The sequence below is a fragment of the Hyla sarda genome, chromosome 3 (genome assembly GCF_029499605.1).
Source record: "Hyla sarda isolate aHylSar1 chromosome 3, aHylSar1.hap1, whole genome shotgun sequence".
Taxonomy (NCBI): domain Eukaryota; kingdom Metazoa; phylum Chordata; class Amphibia; order Anura; family Hylidae; genus Hyla; species Hyla sarda.
Window position 1 is genome coordinate 13,484,908 of NC_079191.1, and position 15,721 is coordinate 13,500,628.

Consider the following 15,721-nt stretch of genomic DNA (forward strand, 5'->3'; position numbering starts at 1 on the left):
CTCCAACTAATAATATTTAAAGGGGGTTAACCATTTTGGGTAATCATTACTAGTTCCAAGTGTCCCCCCAATGATAATCTGATTTAAGGGCGGCCTAGAGATTCAACAATACACTGTAATCTGTGGAGGAATGTGACTGCAGGTGTTCGATCTCCCTGCAGCACCCCCACAGGAGAAACGGAGCATTACATTGCATTGGGTGGTCTTCTCAAAGAGGTTTCACTGTCTGTTAGCTTCTGGTGGTACTTCTAGGTCCCTGACCCTGTGATGTCTTCTGTCTCCCCGCAGTATTATGTATGGAGAGGACCCGATCCCACGCCGAGGAACGTCTATTCAAGAACCTGTTCAGTGGATACAATCGGTGGTCCCGGCCGGTGCCCAATACCTCAGATGTCGTCATTGTCAAGTTTGGCTTATCCATCGCCCAGCTGATAGATGTGGTAAGTGTCATAACTAATATATATGAGGTCCACCACACCACGCACAGCGCTGTACATACAAGTGTGGCTGTGCCTGGTACTGCAGCAAAGTCGCACTCTTCTCCGTTCACTTAAATAGGTTGGGAGAAGAAAGCTGCTGCCAGACATCTCTGCAGTCGGATCATCTTCAGCGGAAACAAACCTATTGGACATTGAAGCCAGGGCCGGCTCTGCCTATAGGCAAAATAGGCAGGCGCCTAGAGCGCCCTCATGATTGGGGGCGCCACTGTGCCTGCCGCAAGAAAGTTAGACAACCAGCATCCGAACCACATGCTCAGCCAGCAACATGAGGAGGAGGTTTGTTACAGTGTGTCACCCCAGTAGTAAGGTGATTACATGAGGAGGAGGTGTGTTACAGTGTGTCACCCCAGTAGTAAGGTGATTACATGAGGAGGAGGAGGTTTGTTACAGTGTGTCACCCCAGTAGGAAGGTGATTACATGAGGAGGAGGTTTGTTACAGTGTGTCACCCCAGTAGGAAGGTGATTACATGAGGAGGAGGTTTGTTACAGTGTGTCACCCCAGTAGTAAGGTGATTACATGAGGAGGAGGTGTGTTACAGTGTGTCACCCCAGTAGTAAGGTGATTACATGAGGAGGAGGAGGTTTGTTACAGTGTGTCACCCCAGTAGGAAGGTGATTACATGAGGAGGGGGGTTGTTACAGTGTGTCACCCCAGTAGGAAGGTGATTACATGAGGAGGAGGTTTGTTACAGTGTGTCACCCCAGTAGTAAGGTGATTACATGAGGAGGAGGTGTGTTACAGTGTGTCACCCCAGTAGTAAGGTGATTACATGAGGAGGAGGAGGTTTGTTACAGTGTGTCACCCCAGTAGGAAGGTGATTACATGAGGAGGGGGTTTGTTACAGTGTGTCACCCCAGTAGTAAGGTGATTACATGAGGAGGAGGAGGTTTGTTACAGTGTGTGACTCCAGTAGTAAGGAGATTACATGAGGAGGAGATTTGTTACAGTGTGTCACACAGTGGTAAGGTGATTACATGAGGAGGAGGTTTGTTACAGTGTGTCACTCCAGTAGTAAGGTGATTACATGAGGAGTAGGAGGTTTGTTACAGTGTGTCACCCCAGTAGGAAGGTGATTACATGAGGAGGAGGTTTGTTACAGTGTGTCATCCCAGTAGTAAGGAGATTACATGAGGAGGAGGAGGTTTGTTACAGTGTGTCACCCCAGTAGGAAGGTGATTACATGAGGAGGAGGTTTGTTACAGTGTGTCACCCCAGTAGTAAGGAAATTACATGAGGAGGAGTTTTGTTGCAGTGTGTCACCCCAGTGGTAAAGTGATTACATGAGGAGGAGGTTTGTTACAGTGTGTCACCCCAGTAGTAAGGTAATTACATGATGAGGAGGTTTGTTACAGTGTGTCACCCTAGTAGTAAGCAGATTACATGAGGAGGAGGTTTGTTACAGTGTGTCACCCCAGTAGTAAGGTGATTACATGAGGAGGAGGTTTGTTACAGTGTGTCACCTGAGTAGTAAGGAGATTACATGAGGAGGAGGTTTGTTACAGTGTGTCACCCCAGTAGTAAGGAGATTACATGAGGAGGAGGTTTGTTACAGTGTGTCACTCCAGTAGTAAGGAGATTACATGAGGAGGAGGTTTGTTACAGTGTGTCACCCCAGTAGTAAGGAGATTACATGAGGAGGAGGTTTGTTACAGTGTGTCACCCCAGTAGTAAGGAGATTGGATGAGGAGGAGGTTTGTTACAGTGTGTCTCCCCAGTAGTAAGGAGATTACATGAGGAGGAGGATTGTTACAGTGTGTCACCCCAGTAGTAAGGTGATTACATGAGGAGGAGGTTTGTTACAGTGTGTCACCCTAGTAGTAAGGAGATTACATGAGGAGGAGGTTTGTTACAGTGTGTCACCCTAGTAGTAAGTTGATTACATGAGGAGGAGGTTTGTTACAGTGTGTCACCCCAGTAGTAAGGAGATTATATGAGGAGGAGGTTTGTTACAGTGTGTCACCCTAGTAGTAAGGTGGGGCGTGTCAAAGGGCGGAGTCAGGGGAGGCAAAATTAGCTTTGTGCCAGGCCTGATTGAAGCCCACCATGCCCTATCCTTCTTTATTGGGGGGGGGGGGGGGGGGGGAGTGTCTATAAGGCAGTGTGCCTCTAGCTGTCGCAAAACTACAACTCCCAGCATGCCCGGACAGCCAAGTTGTGAGAAGTGAGAAGAAAGCTGCTGCCAGACACTTTTTGCGGTCGGTTCATCTTCAGGGAGAACAAACGCATTGGACATTGCAGCCCAACATGCCCAATCCTTCTCTATTGGGGGAAGTCCCCAATATGGGCTGAAGATATGGATACTATCCCTTTAACAGCGCCAATTCTTGTCACGTCCCCCCCCCCCCCCCGGGACCCAATACATACGGAACGACTGAACCCAAGCGGTGATGTATACGGTATATCAGCCATAGTAAATCTTCAATAGACGTCACCATGGTAACAGAATCTGTTGCTCCGGATACATTCCTATCATGTCTTTATCACGGCTCTTACAGCAGCGGCCGGTACCCTGAGCGCTGATGGGGGGCGCCGCAGTATATCGGGAGGGTTGGGAGGTTAAAGGCTTTGTCGCTCTTCACAGACGGTTCTGGCTTCAGTGCGTCCAAAAGATAAAAATAATACAAATAGTCTGAAGAGTCTCATACAGTGCTGTCTAGTCATGGTCCGATACCGATCAATATCATACGGGACATATTATTATTGGTTTATTATAATATTATGTGGTGTGGGGTGTGAGATGCAGGGCAGATGGAAGTACCCTAGGGGCAGATGGAAGTACCCTAGGGGCAGATGGAAGTACCCTAGGGGCAGATAACAGTACCCTAGGGGCAGATGGAAGTACCCTAGGGGCAGATGGAAGTACCCTAGGGGCAGATGGAAGTACCCTAGGGGCAGATGGAAGTACCCTAGGGGCAGATAACAGTACCCTAGGGGCAGATGGAAGTACCCTAGGGGCAGATAACAGTACCCTAGGGGCAGATAACAGTACCCTAGGGGCAGATAACAGTACCCTAGGGGCAGAAGGAAGTACCCTAGGGGCAGAAGGAAGTACCCTAGGGGCAGATGGCATTAACCCCTTGTACAGTGGTCCCTCAACATAAGATGGTAATCCGTTCGGACCATCGTTTGTTGAAACCATCGTATGTTGAGGGATCCGTGCAATGTTAAGTATAGGACAGTGGTCTACAACCTGTGCACCTCCAGATGTTGCAAAACTACAATACCCAGCATGCCCGGACAGCCAACGGCTGTCCGGGCATGCTGGGAGTTGTAGTTTTGCAACATCTGGAGGCCCGCAGGTTGAAGACCACTGGTATTGGAGGTTATACTCACCTGTCCCCGCCGCTCCGGACCGTCACCGCTCGTCACCGCTGCCCTGGATGTCGCCGTCCATCGCTGTCGCCGCGTCCCCGTGGTGACCCCGACGCTCCGGCAAGGCCTCTGCTTCCCAGACATCCTCGCTCTCCGTCGCCGCCATCCCGTCGCTATGCACGCCGCTCCTATTGGATGACGGGACGGCGTGCGCAGCGACGTGATGACGAGGATGGAGAGCGCCGACGATGCAGGGGATACCGAAGAGGACGCGCCGGAGCCCCGAGGACAGGTAAGTGATCGTCAGCGGACCACACGGGGCACCGTAAATGGCTATCCGGTGGCAGCTGAAGCAGTCTGCGCTGCCGGATAGCCGTTTATGCGATGGCCCCGACATACAAAAGCATCGGATGTTGATGCTGCCTTCACCATGTGATAGGGTTGCCACCCTACCGGTATTTTACCGGCACAGCCGGTATTTTCGTTCAGATTCCGGGCTGTGCCGGTAAGTTTGGATGAAAAATACCGGCCATGCAATGGCCGGTATTTTTCATTCACTGTCATCACACACTAACCTAAAAAAGTGGCGCCACTGAGCGGGGGTGCGGGCCGCACGCCCGCACCATGCCGCTCAGCACAGCACCCTGTCTGACTCTGAGGCTGTCCCAGTCTAAAACCTTACCTGGCACTGTGCAATGCTGTGCGGCCGGATCTGCGGAGGGACGTTGCGGAAGTGACGTCACGCCGCAGACCCGCGCAGGACGTCACGTCACTCGCCGGCCCGAGACTGAGAGGAGACTGGAGAGGTGCTGCGGTAGTAGGTAAGTGTGTCTGTGTGTGTCTGTTACTATGTGTGTGTCAGTGTTTGTGTGTCTGTCAGTCAGTGTTTGTGTGTCTGTCGGCCAGTGTGTGTGTCTCTGAATTCCACCCCAATTCCCCTGTGGCAATCCCCCTCCACCCCAATTCCATGGGGAAGAGGGGGGGGGGGGGTAACTTACTATACCTATGGGGAAGAGAGAGGGGGGTAACTGCCTATACCTATGGGGAAGAGAGAGAGGGGTAACTGCCTATACCTATGGGGAAGAGAGAGGAGGGGGGGGGGGGGTAACTGCCTATACCTATGGGGAAGAGAGAGGGGGGTAACTGCCTATACCTATGGGGAAGAGAGGGGGGGGTAACTGCCTATACCTATGGGGAAGAGAGAGGGGGGGGTAACTGCCTATACCTATGGGGAAGAGAAAGGGGGGGGGGTAACTGCCTATACCTATGGGGAAGAGAGAGGGGGGGGGGTAACTGCCTATACCTATGGGGAAGAGAGAGGGGGGGGGGGGTAACTGCCTATACCTATGGGGAAGAGAGGGGGGGGGGGTAACTGCCTATACCTATGGGGAAGAGAGAGGGGGGGGGGGGTGACTGCCTATCCCTATGGGGAAGAGAGAGGGGGGGGTAACTGCCTATACCTATGGGGAAGAGAGAGGGGGGGGGGTAACTGCCTATACCTATGGGGAAGAGAGAGGGGGGGGGGTAACTGCCTATACCTATGGGGAAGAGAGAGGGGGGGATAACTGCCTATACCTATGGGGAAGAGAGAGGGGGGGTAACTGCCTATACCTATGGGGAAGAGAGAGGGGGGGGGTAACTGCCTACACCTATGGGGAAGAGAGAGGGGAGGTAACTGCCTATACCTATGGGGAAGAGAGAGGGGGGGTAACTGCCTATACCTATGGGGAAGAGAGAGGGGGGTAACTGCCTATACCTATGGGGAAGAGAGAGGGGGGGTAACTGCCTATACCTATGGGGAAGAGGGGGGAGGTAACTGCCTATACCTATGGGGAAGAGAGGGGGGGGTAACTGCCTATACCTATGGGGAAGAGAGAGGGGGGGGTAACTGCCTATACCTATGGGGAAGAGAAAGGGGGGGGGGTAACTGCCTATACCTATGGGGAAGAGAGAGGGGGGGGGGTAACTGCCTATACCTATGGGGAAGAGAGAGGGGGGGGGGGTAACTGCCTATACCTATGGGGAAGAGAGGGGGGGGGGTAACTGCCTATACCTATGGGGAAGAGAGAGGGGGGGGGGGGTGACTGCCTATCCCTATGGGGAAGAGAGAGGGGGGGGTAACTGCCTATACCTATGGGGAAGAGAGAGGGGGGGGGTAACTGCCTATACCTATGGGGAAGAGAGAGGGGGGGGGGTAACTGCCTATACCTATGGGGAAGAGAGAGGGGGGGATAACTGCCTATACCTATGGGGAAGAGAGAGGGGGGGTAACTGCCTATACCTATGGGGAAGAGAGAGGGGGGGGGTAACTGCCTACACCTATGGGGAAGAGAGAGGGGAGGTAACTGCCTATACCTATGGGGAAGAGAGAGGGGGGGTAACTGCCTATACCTATGGGGAAGAGAGAGGGGGGTAACTGCCTATACCTATGGGGAAGAGAGAGGGGGGGTAACTGCCTATACCTATGGGGAAGAGAGAGGGGGGGGTAACTGCCTATACCTATGGGGAAGAGAGAGGGGGGGGGTAACTGCCTATACCTATGGGGAAGAGAGAGGGGGGATAACTGCCTATACCTATGGGGAAGAGAGAGGGGGGGTAACTGCCTATACCTATGGGGAAGAGAGAGGGGGGGGGTAACTGCCTACACCTATGGGGAAGAGAGAGGGGAGGTAACTGCCTATACCTATGGGGAAGAGAGAGGGGGGGTAACTGCCTATACCTATGGGGAAGAGAGAGGGGGGTAACTGCCTATACCTATGGGGAAGAGAGAGGGGGGGTAACTGCCTATACCTATGGGGAAGAGAGAGGGGGGGGTAACTGCCTATACCTATGGGGAAGAGAGAGGGGGGGGGGGTAACTGCCTATACCTATGGGGAAGAGAGAGGGGGGGTAACTGTCTATACCTATGGGGAAGAGAGAGGGGGGTAACTGCCTATACCTATGGGGAAGAGAGAGGGGGGGGTAACTGCCTATACCTATGGGGAAGAGAGAGGGGGGTAATTGCCTATACCTATGGGGAAGAGAGAGGGGGGGTAACTGCCTATACCTATGGGGAGAGGGGGGGAGGTAACTGCCTATACCTATGGGGAAGAGAGAGGGGGGGGGGGGTAACTGCCTATACCTATGGGGAAAAGAGAGGGGGGCAACTGCCTATACCTATGGGGAAGAGAGAGGGGGGGGCAACTGCCTATACCTATGGGGAAGAGAGAGGGGGGGGGCAACTGCCTATACCTATGGGGAAGAGAGAGGGGGGGGCAACTGCCTATACCTATGGGGAAGAGAGAGGGGGGGGCAACTGCCTATACCTATGGGGAAGAGAGGGGGGGGTAACTGCCTATACCTATGGGGAAGAGAGAGGGGGGTAACTGCCTATACCTATGGGGAAGAGGGGGGGAGGTAACTGCCTATACCTATGGGGAAGAGAGAGGGGGGGTAACTGCCTATACCTATGGGGAAGAGAGAGGGGGTAACTGCCTATACCTATGGGGAAGAGAGAGGGGGGGGTAACTGCCTATACCTATGGGGAAGAGGGGGGGAGGTAACTGCCTATACCTATGGGGAAGAGAGAGGGGGGGTAACTGCCTATACCTATGGGGAAGAAAGAGGGGGGGTAACTGCCTATACCTATGGGGAAGAGGGGGGGAGGTAACTGCCTATACCTATGGGGAAGAGAGAGGGGGGGGTAACTGCCTATACCTATGGGGAAGAGGGGGGAGGTAACTGCCTATACCTATGGGGAAGAGAGGGGGTGACTTTGCCTATAGGGAACGGGGGAGGGGGTGTAACTGCCTATACTTATTGGGGGGGGGGCTACCTAACTTATACCTGGATGCCTAACTACTTACCTACATACCAGGCTATCTAACTATGTACCTGGCCTTCATACATGGCTGACTAACTACCTAGCTAGCCCCCTACCTACCTGGCTTGTCACCTACCTACATATCCGGCTTCCTGATCTACCTACCTGGTTACCTATTTACCTGGCTGCCTACCTACCTTCCCAAGGAGGGCATTATTACAGTTTGTTGGCCTATAGATGGGAAGATTGTGTAGAGGAGGGGAGGGCACTGAATATATGCAGAGTCTGACATGTTTTTCCTGCAGATGTTAAGAGATCCACATGGCGGTCTTATCCGGACGGAGAAGAAAAGGAAAGAGGACGCCGCTGATCAGAAAAGACATAATTGTGAGTCCCAAAATGTAACTGTAATCACTTATATGGTATACACATCCTGTGTACAGCTGATATCTACCGCCATATGGTCCTGTATATAATCACTTATATGGTATACAGATCCTGTGTACAGCTGTTATCTACCGCCATATGGTCCTGTATATAATCACTTATATTGTATACAGATCCTTTATAGTATACTGGTCTGTATATAGTGGTTTTATTCAGTACAACATTTTCCGTTTTCCACCTACAGAGCTATATGAGGGCTTTATCGGTATTAATTTGGTTTTGATGATTTTTTCATCCTATTTTTTGTTGTTGGTAGTGTGTATACAGAGGAGCTGTTACAATGTTTGCATTTGCACTATTTGGTGAGGTTGTCAAATGTATTTATATTATATTTATATTTGCTGGGTATCACCTTAAATTCATTGCCTGTTAAATAAATGTTATTTACAATTGAAAGTTTTATTCTCTAAATGTTATTTTTTTGTGCGATATAGGAAAGTTCCCCCCGCATATATATTGTATCCATCCCATCCCCCATGCCATTTCTTTACCCCCCCTCCCATCCCCCATGCCATTTCTTTACCCCCCTCCCATCCCCCATCCCCTGATCCCTCGTCCTCTGTGCAATCGGGCCCCTCCCCTTTTTTTTAGCTCCACACCCACATAGCCACACCCACGACCGGTATTTTTCTGAGGGAAAGGTGGCAACCCTACCATGTGATGTCCTCTGAGAGTGATCGTATGCTGAAATGATCGTATGTCGGGGGGGTCACTGTATTTGTGATGCCAGGGCGTGGTTTATCCACAATACCACCTGAAGGTATACCGCTGGATCCTGGGCTAGGCACGGGGGCGTAATGACTCAGATGCCAATTTACGGATAACGGTGACAGATGGAACAGTCTATACTGTGTAGCCAGGGACCACGGAGGTGACCAGTGACTTCAGAGACCTTAAGGGCTTGCTGGAATTTGCAGTGGTTTCGGACAATTTAGTGCAGGCCATGCTGACTTGATGACATGGACTGACTTGACTTGTGACTAACAATGCTGTGACTGTAGTTACTTTTAGACTTGACTTGAGGCTCCGATGACTCCAGACTCTTAGGCTCGACTGCACCTCAGCAAAGACTCAGGAACTAAGAGCGAGAAGAGACTCCTCCCAGGGCTTTTATAGGGGGAGACTCTGGTGGGGTCCCATTGGTCACCCTACAGTCACCTGGTCACTGATACCTCCTGGGTAACAATCACATGACAACTGGTGATCACATGTTAACCTTTCTTAAAGATACAACATTTTTATATACATAACATAGGGGATAATATACAATTATAGTAGAACAGATGCAGGGGGGGGGGGGCAGGGGACACTGCAGGGAGGCAGCAGGACAGGGCAGCAAGGGTTTGGGGTAACAACTCCTGTACAGGGCCACTACAACTTATTTAAATATAATATATTATATTATTGTTTATTATATTCTATTATTGCTTTATTATACAGTATTAGATATTATATTATTGATTATATTAGATATGATATTTTTGCTATTATATTATAAATTATATTATTGCTTTATTATATCAGATAGTATATTATATTGGTATCCTTATTATTATCATACTACTATATCAGTGACCACATAACAGGGTAAGCCATATCAGTGACCATATACCAGTACCAATCATATAAGTGACCGTATACCAGTACCAATCATATCAGTGACCATATAACAGTATTTTATATCAGTGACCATATACCAGTACCAATCATATCAGTGACCATATAACAGTATTTTATATCAGTGACCGTATAACAGTACCACCCATATCAGAGAATATATAACAGTACAACCATATCAGTGATGATATAACAGTATTTTATATCAGTGACCATGTGACCATGTAACAGTACCACCATCACAGTGATGATAGAACAGTGCCAACCTTATGAGTGACATCTAACAGTACCACCATATAAGTTCCCATATAACAGTGCCAACCTTATGAGTGACATCTAACAGTACCACCATATAAGTTCCCATATAACAGTGCCAACCTTATGAGTGACATCTAACAGTACCACCATATAAGTTCCCTTATAACTGTGCCAACCTTATGAGTGACATCTAACAGTACCACCATATAAGTTCCCATATAACAGTGCCAACCTTATGAGTGACATCTAACAGTACCACCATATAAGTTCCCTTATAGCTGTGCCAACCTTATGAGTGACATCTAACAGTACCACCATATAAGTTCCCTTATAACAGTGCCAACCTTATGAGTGACATCTAATAGTACCACCATATAAATTCCCTTATAACAGTGCCAACCTTATGAGTGACATCTAACAGTACCACCATATAAGTTCCCATATAATAGTGCCAATCTTATGAGTGACATCTAACAGTACCACCATATAAGTTCCCATATAATAGTGCCAACCTTATGAGTGACATCTAACAGTACCACCATATAAGTTCCCATATAACAGTACCAGCCTTGATATTACTCATATGTACATTCATATAAAATCCCCAACATATCAGTGCTCATACATTACAGACAATCCTTCTATCTGTGGGATATACTGATAATAGTACCGGGTACAGTCCTTGTCTGGGCCATTTCCGTGTCTGCACCCCTGCCTGGCCATAGGGTTATTAGATCTATAAGTTACTATAGACATCTAGTTACATAAAGGATAAATAGCCTTAACCCTTTCCCAACCCATGACATACATGTACGTCATGGGTCGGCTCCCATTCTATAACGTAGGGCCACGGCGTGGCCCCACGTCATAGCGGGTCGGGCCCTGCACCTAGCAATGGGGACCTGTGGCTAATAGCGCGTGGCACTGATCGTGGTGCCGCTCACTATTAACCCTTTAGACGCAGCGTTCAAAGTTTAAAATAGTGTATTTTTTATCACTTTTTATATCATGAAAAAATGAATAAAAAGCGATCAAAAAGTCTGATCATTACAAAAATACCACTAAAAACTACAGATCACGGCGCAAAAAATGAGCCCTCATACCGCCCCATACACAGAAAAATAAAAAAGTTATAGGGGTCAGAAGATGACAATATTAAACGTATACATTTTCCTGCATGTAGTTATGATTTCTTCCTGAAGTCCGACAAAATCAAATATCATTAGGGGATCATTTTAACCATATGGACCTACAGAATAAAGAGAATGTGTTATTTTTACCGAAAAATGTACTGCGCAGAAACGGAAGCCCCCAAAAGTTTCAAAATTTAGTTTTTTCTTCAATTTTGTCGCACAATGATTTTTATTTTTTTTTCCATTTCGCTGTAGATTTTTGGGTAAAATGAGGGATGTCATTACAAAGTAGAATTGATGGCGCAAAAAATAAGCCCTCGTATGGATTTTTAGGTGCATAATTGAGAGTTATGATTTTTTAAAGGTAAGGAGGAAAAAACGAAAGTGCAAAAATTGAAAAAAAAAAACGGTCATGAAGGGGTTAAATATTACAAACCTATAGATGATGATATATCCAACCAAAAACCTCCACAGCTTCTTCTATCCCCCTTTAGTCTAATATCACTGAGGCCCTGTGCGTATAACCCTGACATGGTGGTAACGCTCCATCCCATTACCTATACATTATGGCAGCCTCCGCCTTACTATATTGGAGGCGCCGTGCCTTTAAGTGCCTCCGCTTCAAATTATTAAGTGCTGAATGTGTGAATTGGCGGTCAGCATTAACATAAAACACATCCCACACAGCTCAATACACATGTAATCTATCAATTACCGCCAGAGCCGCCGCTGTCACATACGGTTAAGGAAAAGGGAGAAAAGTGGGCACCGCAGAGCATCAACGTCATTAACATTGACCTTGATCGGGGACTGGAACAAAACCGATTTATATAATCTCACTATAAGAACATATGCAAACAATTAACCTGTCACATGCTGGACACTTACAATGTGCTCGGGTGAGATGCTCTGCAGGATGTGGGGCAGGGATACAGCTATAGGGAGGGCAGAGGTACCAACTGAAACCGGCCTTGGTGCCCCATAGTAGCTAAGAGCCCTGTGACAGAATTTACATTAGGTCCACATCCAAGCGTCCCCCTTCCTTAAGTTACCTTAAGGGTACGTTCCCACACGGCGTATTTTGCTGCGTATTTGCTGCGTATTTGGTGCTGCGTATTTTCCTACCCATTGACTTCAACAGAGAAAATAAAATACGCAGCAGCAAATACGCAGCAAATACGCCGTGTGGGAATGTACCCTAAAGGGGTACTCTGGTGGAAAACTTTTTTTTTTTTTTTTTTTTTAAATCAACTGGTGCCAGAAAGTTAAACAGATTTGTAAATTACTTCTATTAAAAAATCTTAATCCTTCTGGTACTTATTAGCTGCTGAATACTACAGAGGAATTTTTTTTTTTTGAACACAGAGCTCTCTGCTGACATCATGAGCACAGTGCTCTCTGCTGACATCTCTGTCCATTTTAGGAACTGTCCAGAGCAGCATATGTTTGCTATGGGGATTTTCTCCTACTCTGGACAGTTCTTAAAATGGACAGAGATGTCAGCAGAGAGCACTGTGCTCATGATGTCAGCAGAGAGCTCTGTGTTCCAAAAAGAAAACCATTTCCTCTGTAGTATTCAGCAGCTAATAAGTACTGGAAGGATTAATATTTTTTTTTAATAGAAGTAATTTACAAATCTGTTTAACTTTCTGGCATCAGGTGATTTAAAGAAAAAAAAAAAAAAGTTTTCCAAGGGAGTACCACTTTAAAGGAGTTTTCCGCCCCTAGAGATCTGAAGATAAGATGTCCCATCTCCATGCTGCACCCGATGTTCGTATAGAGCGTCGGGTGCAGCGCCGGAGGCTCATGACATCACAGCCACGCTCCCTCAATACAAGTCTATGGGAGGGGGCGTGGCGGCAGTCACAAAAACAAAAGAACTGCTAATAAGTACTGGAAGGATAAAGATTTTTTTAATAGAAGTAATTTACAAATCTGTTTAACTTTCTGGCACCAGTTGTTTTCCACCGGAGTACCCCTTTAATCAATATTGTACACAGCAGACTATACAAAACACCTGCACTCACCGTACAGCGGGGGACTGGAAGCTCCTATTCAGACATCCCGCAGGACCAGGACCGCAGAAGTGCATGGGCTCTCAGAGGCGATTACCGGTAATTTCGTGCAAGGCGCGCTTCTTCCGGCCTCAGCGTCTGATATAGTCCGTGCTGCTGTATACTGTCTATAACCAATGGCCCCAGATGTATGGCTATATAGTATTAGGTGGGGGGAGGGGGGCGGCTCATATAGTCCCTGCTGCTGTATACTGTCTATAACCAATGGCCCCAGATGTATAGTTATATAGTATTAGATGGGGGGGGGGGGGGGCTGATATAGTCCCTGCTGCTGTATACTGTCTATAACCAATGGCCCCAGATGTATAGTTATATAGTATTAGATGGGGGGGGGGCTGATATAGTCCATGGTGCTGTATACTGTCTATAACCAATCACACAGATGTATAGTTATATAGTATTAGATGGGGGGGGGGGGGCTGATATAGTCCATGGTGCTGTATACTGTCTATAACCAATGGCCCCAGATGTATAGTTATATAGTATTAGATGGGGGGGGGGGGGGCTGATATAGTCCCTGCTGCTGTATCCTTTTTATAACCAATGGCCCCAGATGTATAGTTATATAGTATTAGATGGGGGGGGGGGGGGGGGGCTGATATAGTCCTTGCTGCTGTATACTGTCTATAACCAATCACACAGATGTATAGTTATATAGTATTAGATGGGGGGGGGGGCTGATATAGTCCATGGTGCTGTATACTGTCTATAACCAATGGCCCCAGATGTATAGTTATATAGTATTAGATGGGGGGGGGGGGGGCTGATATAGTCCATGGTGCTGTATACTGTCTATAACCAATGGCCCCAGATGTATAGTTATATAGTATTAGATGGGGGGGGGGGGGGCTGATATAGTCCATGGTGCTGTATACTGTCTATAACCAATCACACAGATGTATAGTTATATAGTATTAGATGGGGGGGGGGGGGGCTGATATAGTCCCTGCTGCTGTATACTGTCTATAACCAATCACACAGATGTATAGTTATATAGTATTAGATGGGGGGGGGGGGGGGGCTGATATAGTCCATGGTGCTGTATACTGTCTATAACCAATCACACAGATGTATAGTTATATAGTATTAGATGGGGGGGGGGGGGGCTGATATAGTCCCTGCTGCTGTATACTGTCTATAACCAATCACACAGATGTATAGTTATATAGTATTAGATGGGGGGGGGGCTGATATAGTCCCTGCTGCTGTATACTGTCTATAACCAATCACACAGATGTATAGTTATATAGTATTAGATGGGGGGGGGCTGATATAGTCCCTGCTGCTGTATACTGTCTATAACCAATGGCCCCAGATGTATAGTTATATAGTATTAGATGGGGGGGGGGGGCTGATATAGTCCATGGTGCTGTATACTGTCTATAACCAATGGCCCCAGATGTATAGTTATATAGTATTAGATGGGGGGGGGGGGGGGGCTGATATAGTCCATGGTGCTGTATACTGTCTATAACCAATCACACAGATGTATAGTTATATAGTATTAGATGGGGGGGGGGGCTGATATAGTCCATGGTGCTGTATACTGTCTATAACCAATCACACAGATGTATAGTTATATAGTATTAGATGGGGGGGGGGGGGCTGATATAGTCCATGGTGCTGTATACTGTCTATAACCAATCACACAGATGTATAGTTATATAGTATTAGATGGGGGGGGGGGGGCTGATATAGTCCATGGTGCTGTATACTGTCTATAACCAATCACACAGATGTATAGTTATATAGTATTAGATGGGGGGGGGGGGCTGATATAGTCCATGGTGCTGTATACTGTCTATAACCAATCACACAGATGTATAGTTATATAGTATTAGATGGGGGGGGGGGGCTGATATAGTCCTTGCTGCTGTATACTGTCTATAAACAATGGCCCCAGGTGTATAGTTATATAGTATTAGATGGGGGGGGGGCTAATATAGTCCATGGTGCTGTATACTGTCTATAACCAATGGCCCCAGATGTATAGTTATATAGTATTAGATGGGGGGGGGGGGGCTGATGTAGTCCATGGTGCTGTATACTGTCTATAACCAATCACACAGATGTATAGTTATATAGTATTAGATGGGGGGGGGGGGGCTGATATAGTCCATGGTGCTGTATACTGTCTATAACCAATCACACAGATGTATAGTTATATAGTATTAGATGGGGGGGGGCTGATATAGTCCATGGTGCTGTATACTGTCTATAACCAATCACACAGATGTATAGTTATATAGTATTAGATGGGGGGGGGGGGGGCTGATATAGTCCATGGTGCTGTATACTGTCTATAACCAATCACACAGATATATAGTATTAGATGGGGGGGGGGGGCTGATATAGTCCATGGTGCTGTATACTGTCTATAACCAATCACACAGATGTATAGTTATATAGTATTAGATGGGGGGGGGGGGGGCTGATATAGTCCATGGTGCTGTATACTGTCTATAACCAATCACACAGATGTATAGTTATATAGTATTAGATGGGGGGGGGGCTGATATAGTCCATGGTGCTGTATACTGTCTATAACCAATCACACAGATGTATAGTTATATAG

General features: G+C 47.5%; 1 protein-coding gene across 3 annotated transcripts in view; it reads left to right on the forward strand.

Annotated features, from left to right (window-relative positions):
- CHRNA2 (cholinergic receptor nicotinic alpha 2 subunit) overlaps positions 1 to 15,721 on the forward strand; it is a 93,871-nt gene that overhangs the window by 37,044 nt on the left and 41,106 nt on the right. For all 3 annotated transcript variants that reach the window (XM_056563769.1, XM_056563767.1, XM_056563768.1), the window contains one exon: positions 289 to 440. In XM_056563769.1, the coding sequence (XP_056419744.1) occupies positions 289 to 440 (152 nt within the window). The remainder of the gene's footprint in view (positions 1 to 288; positions 441 to 15,721) is intronic.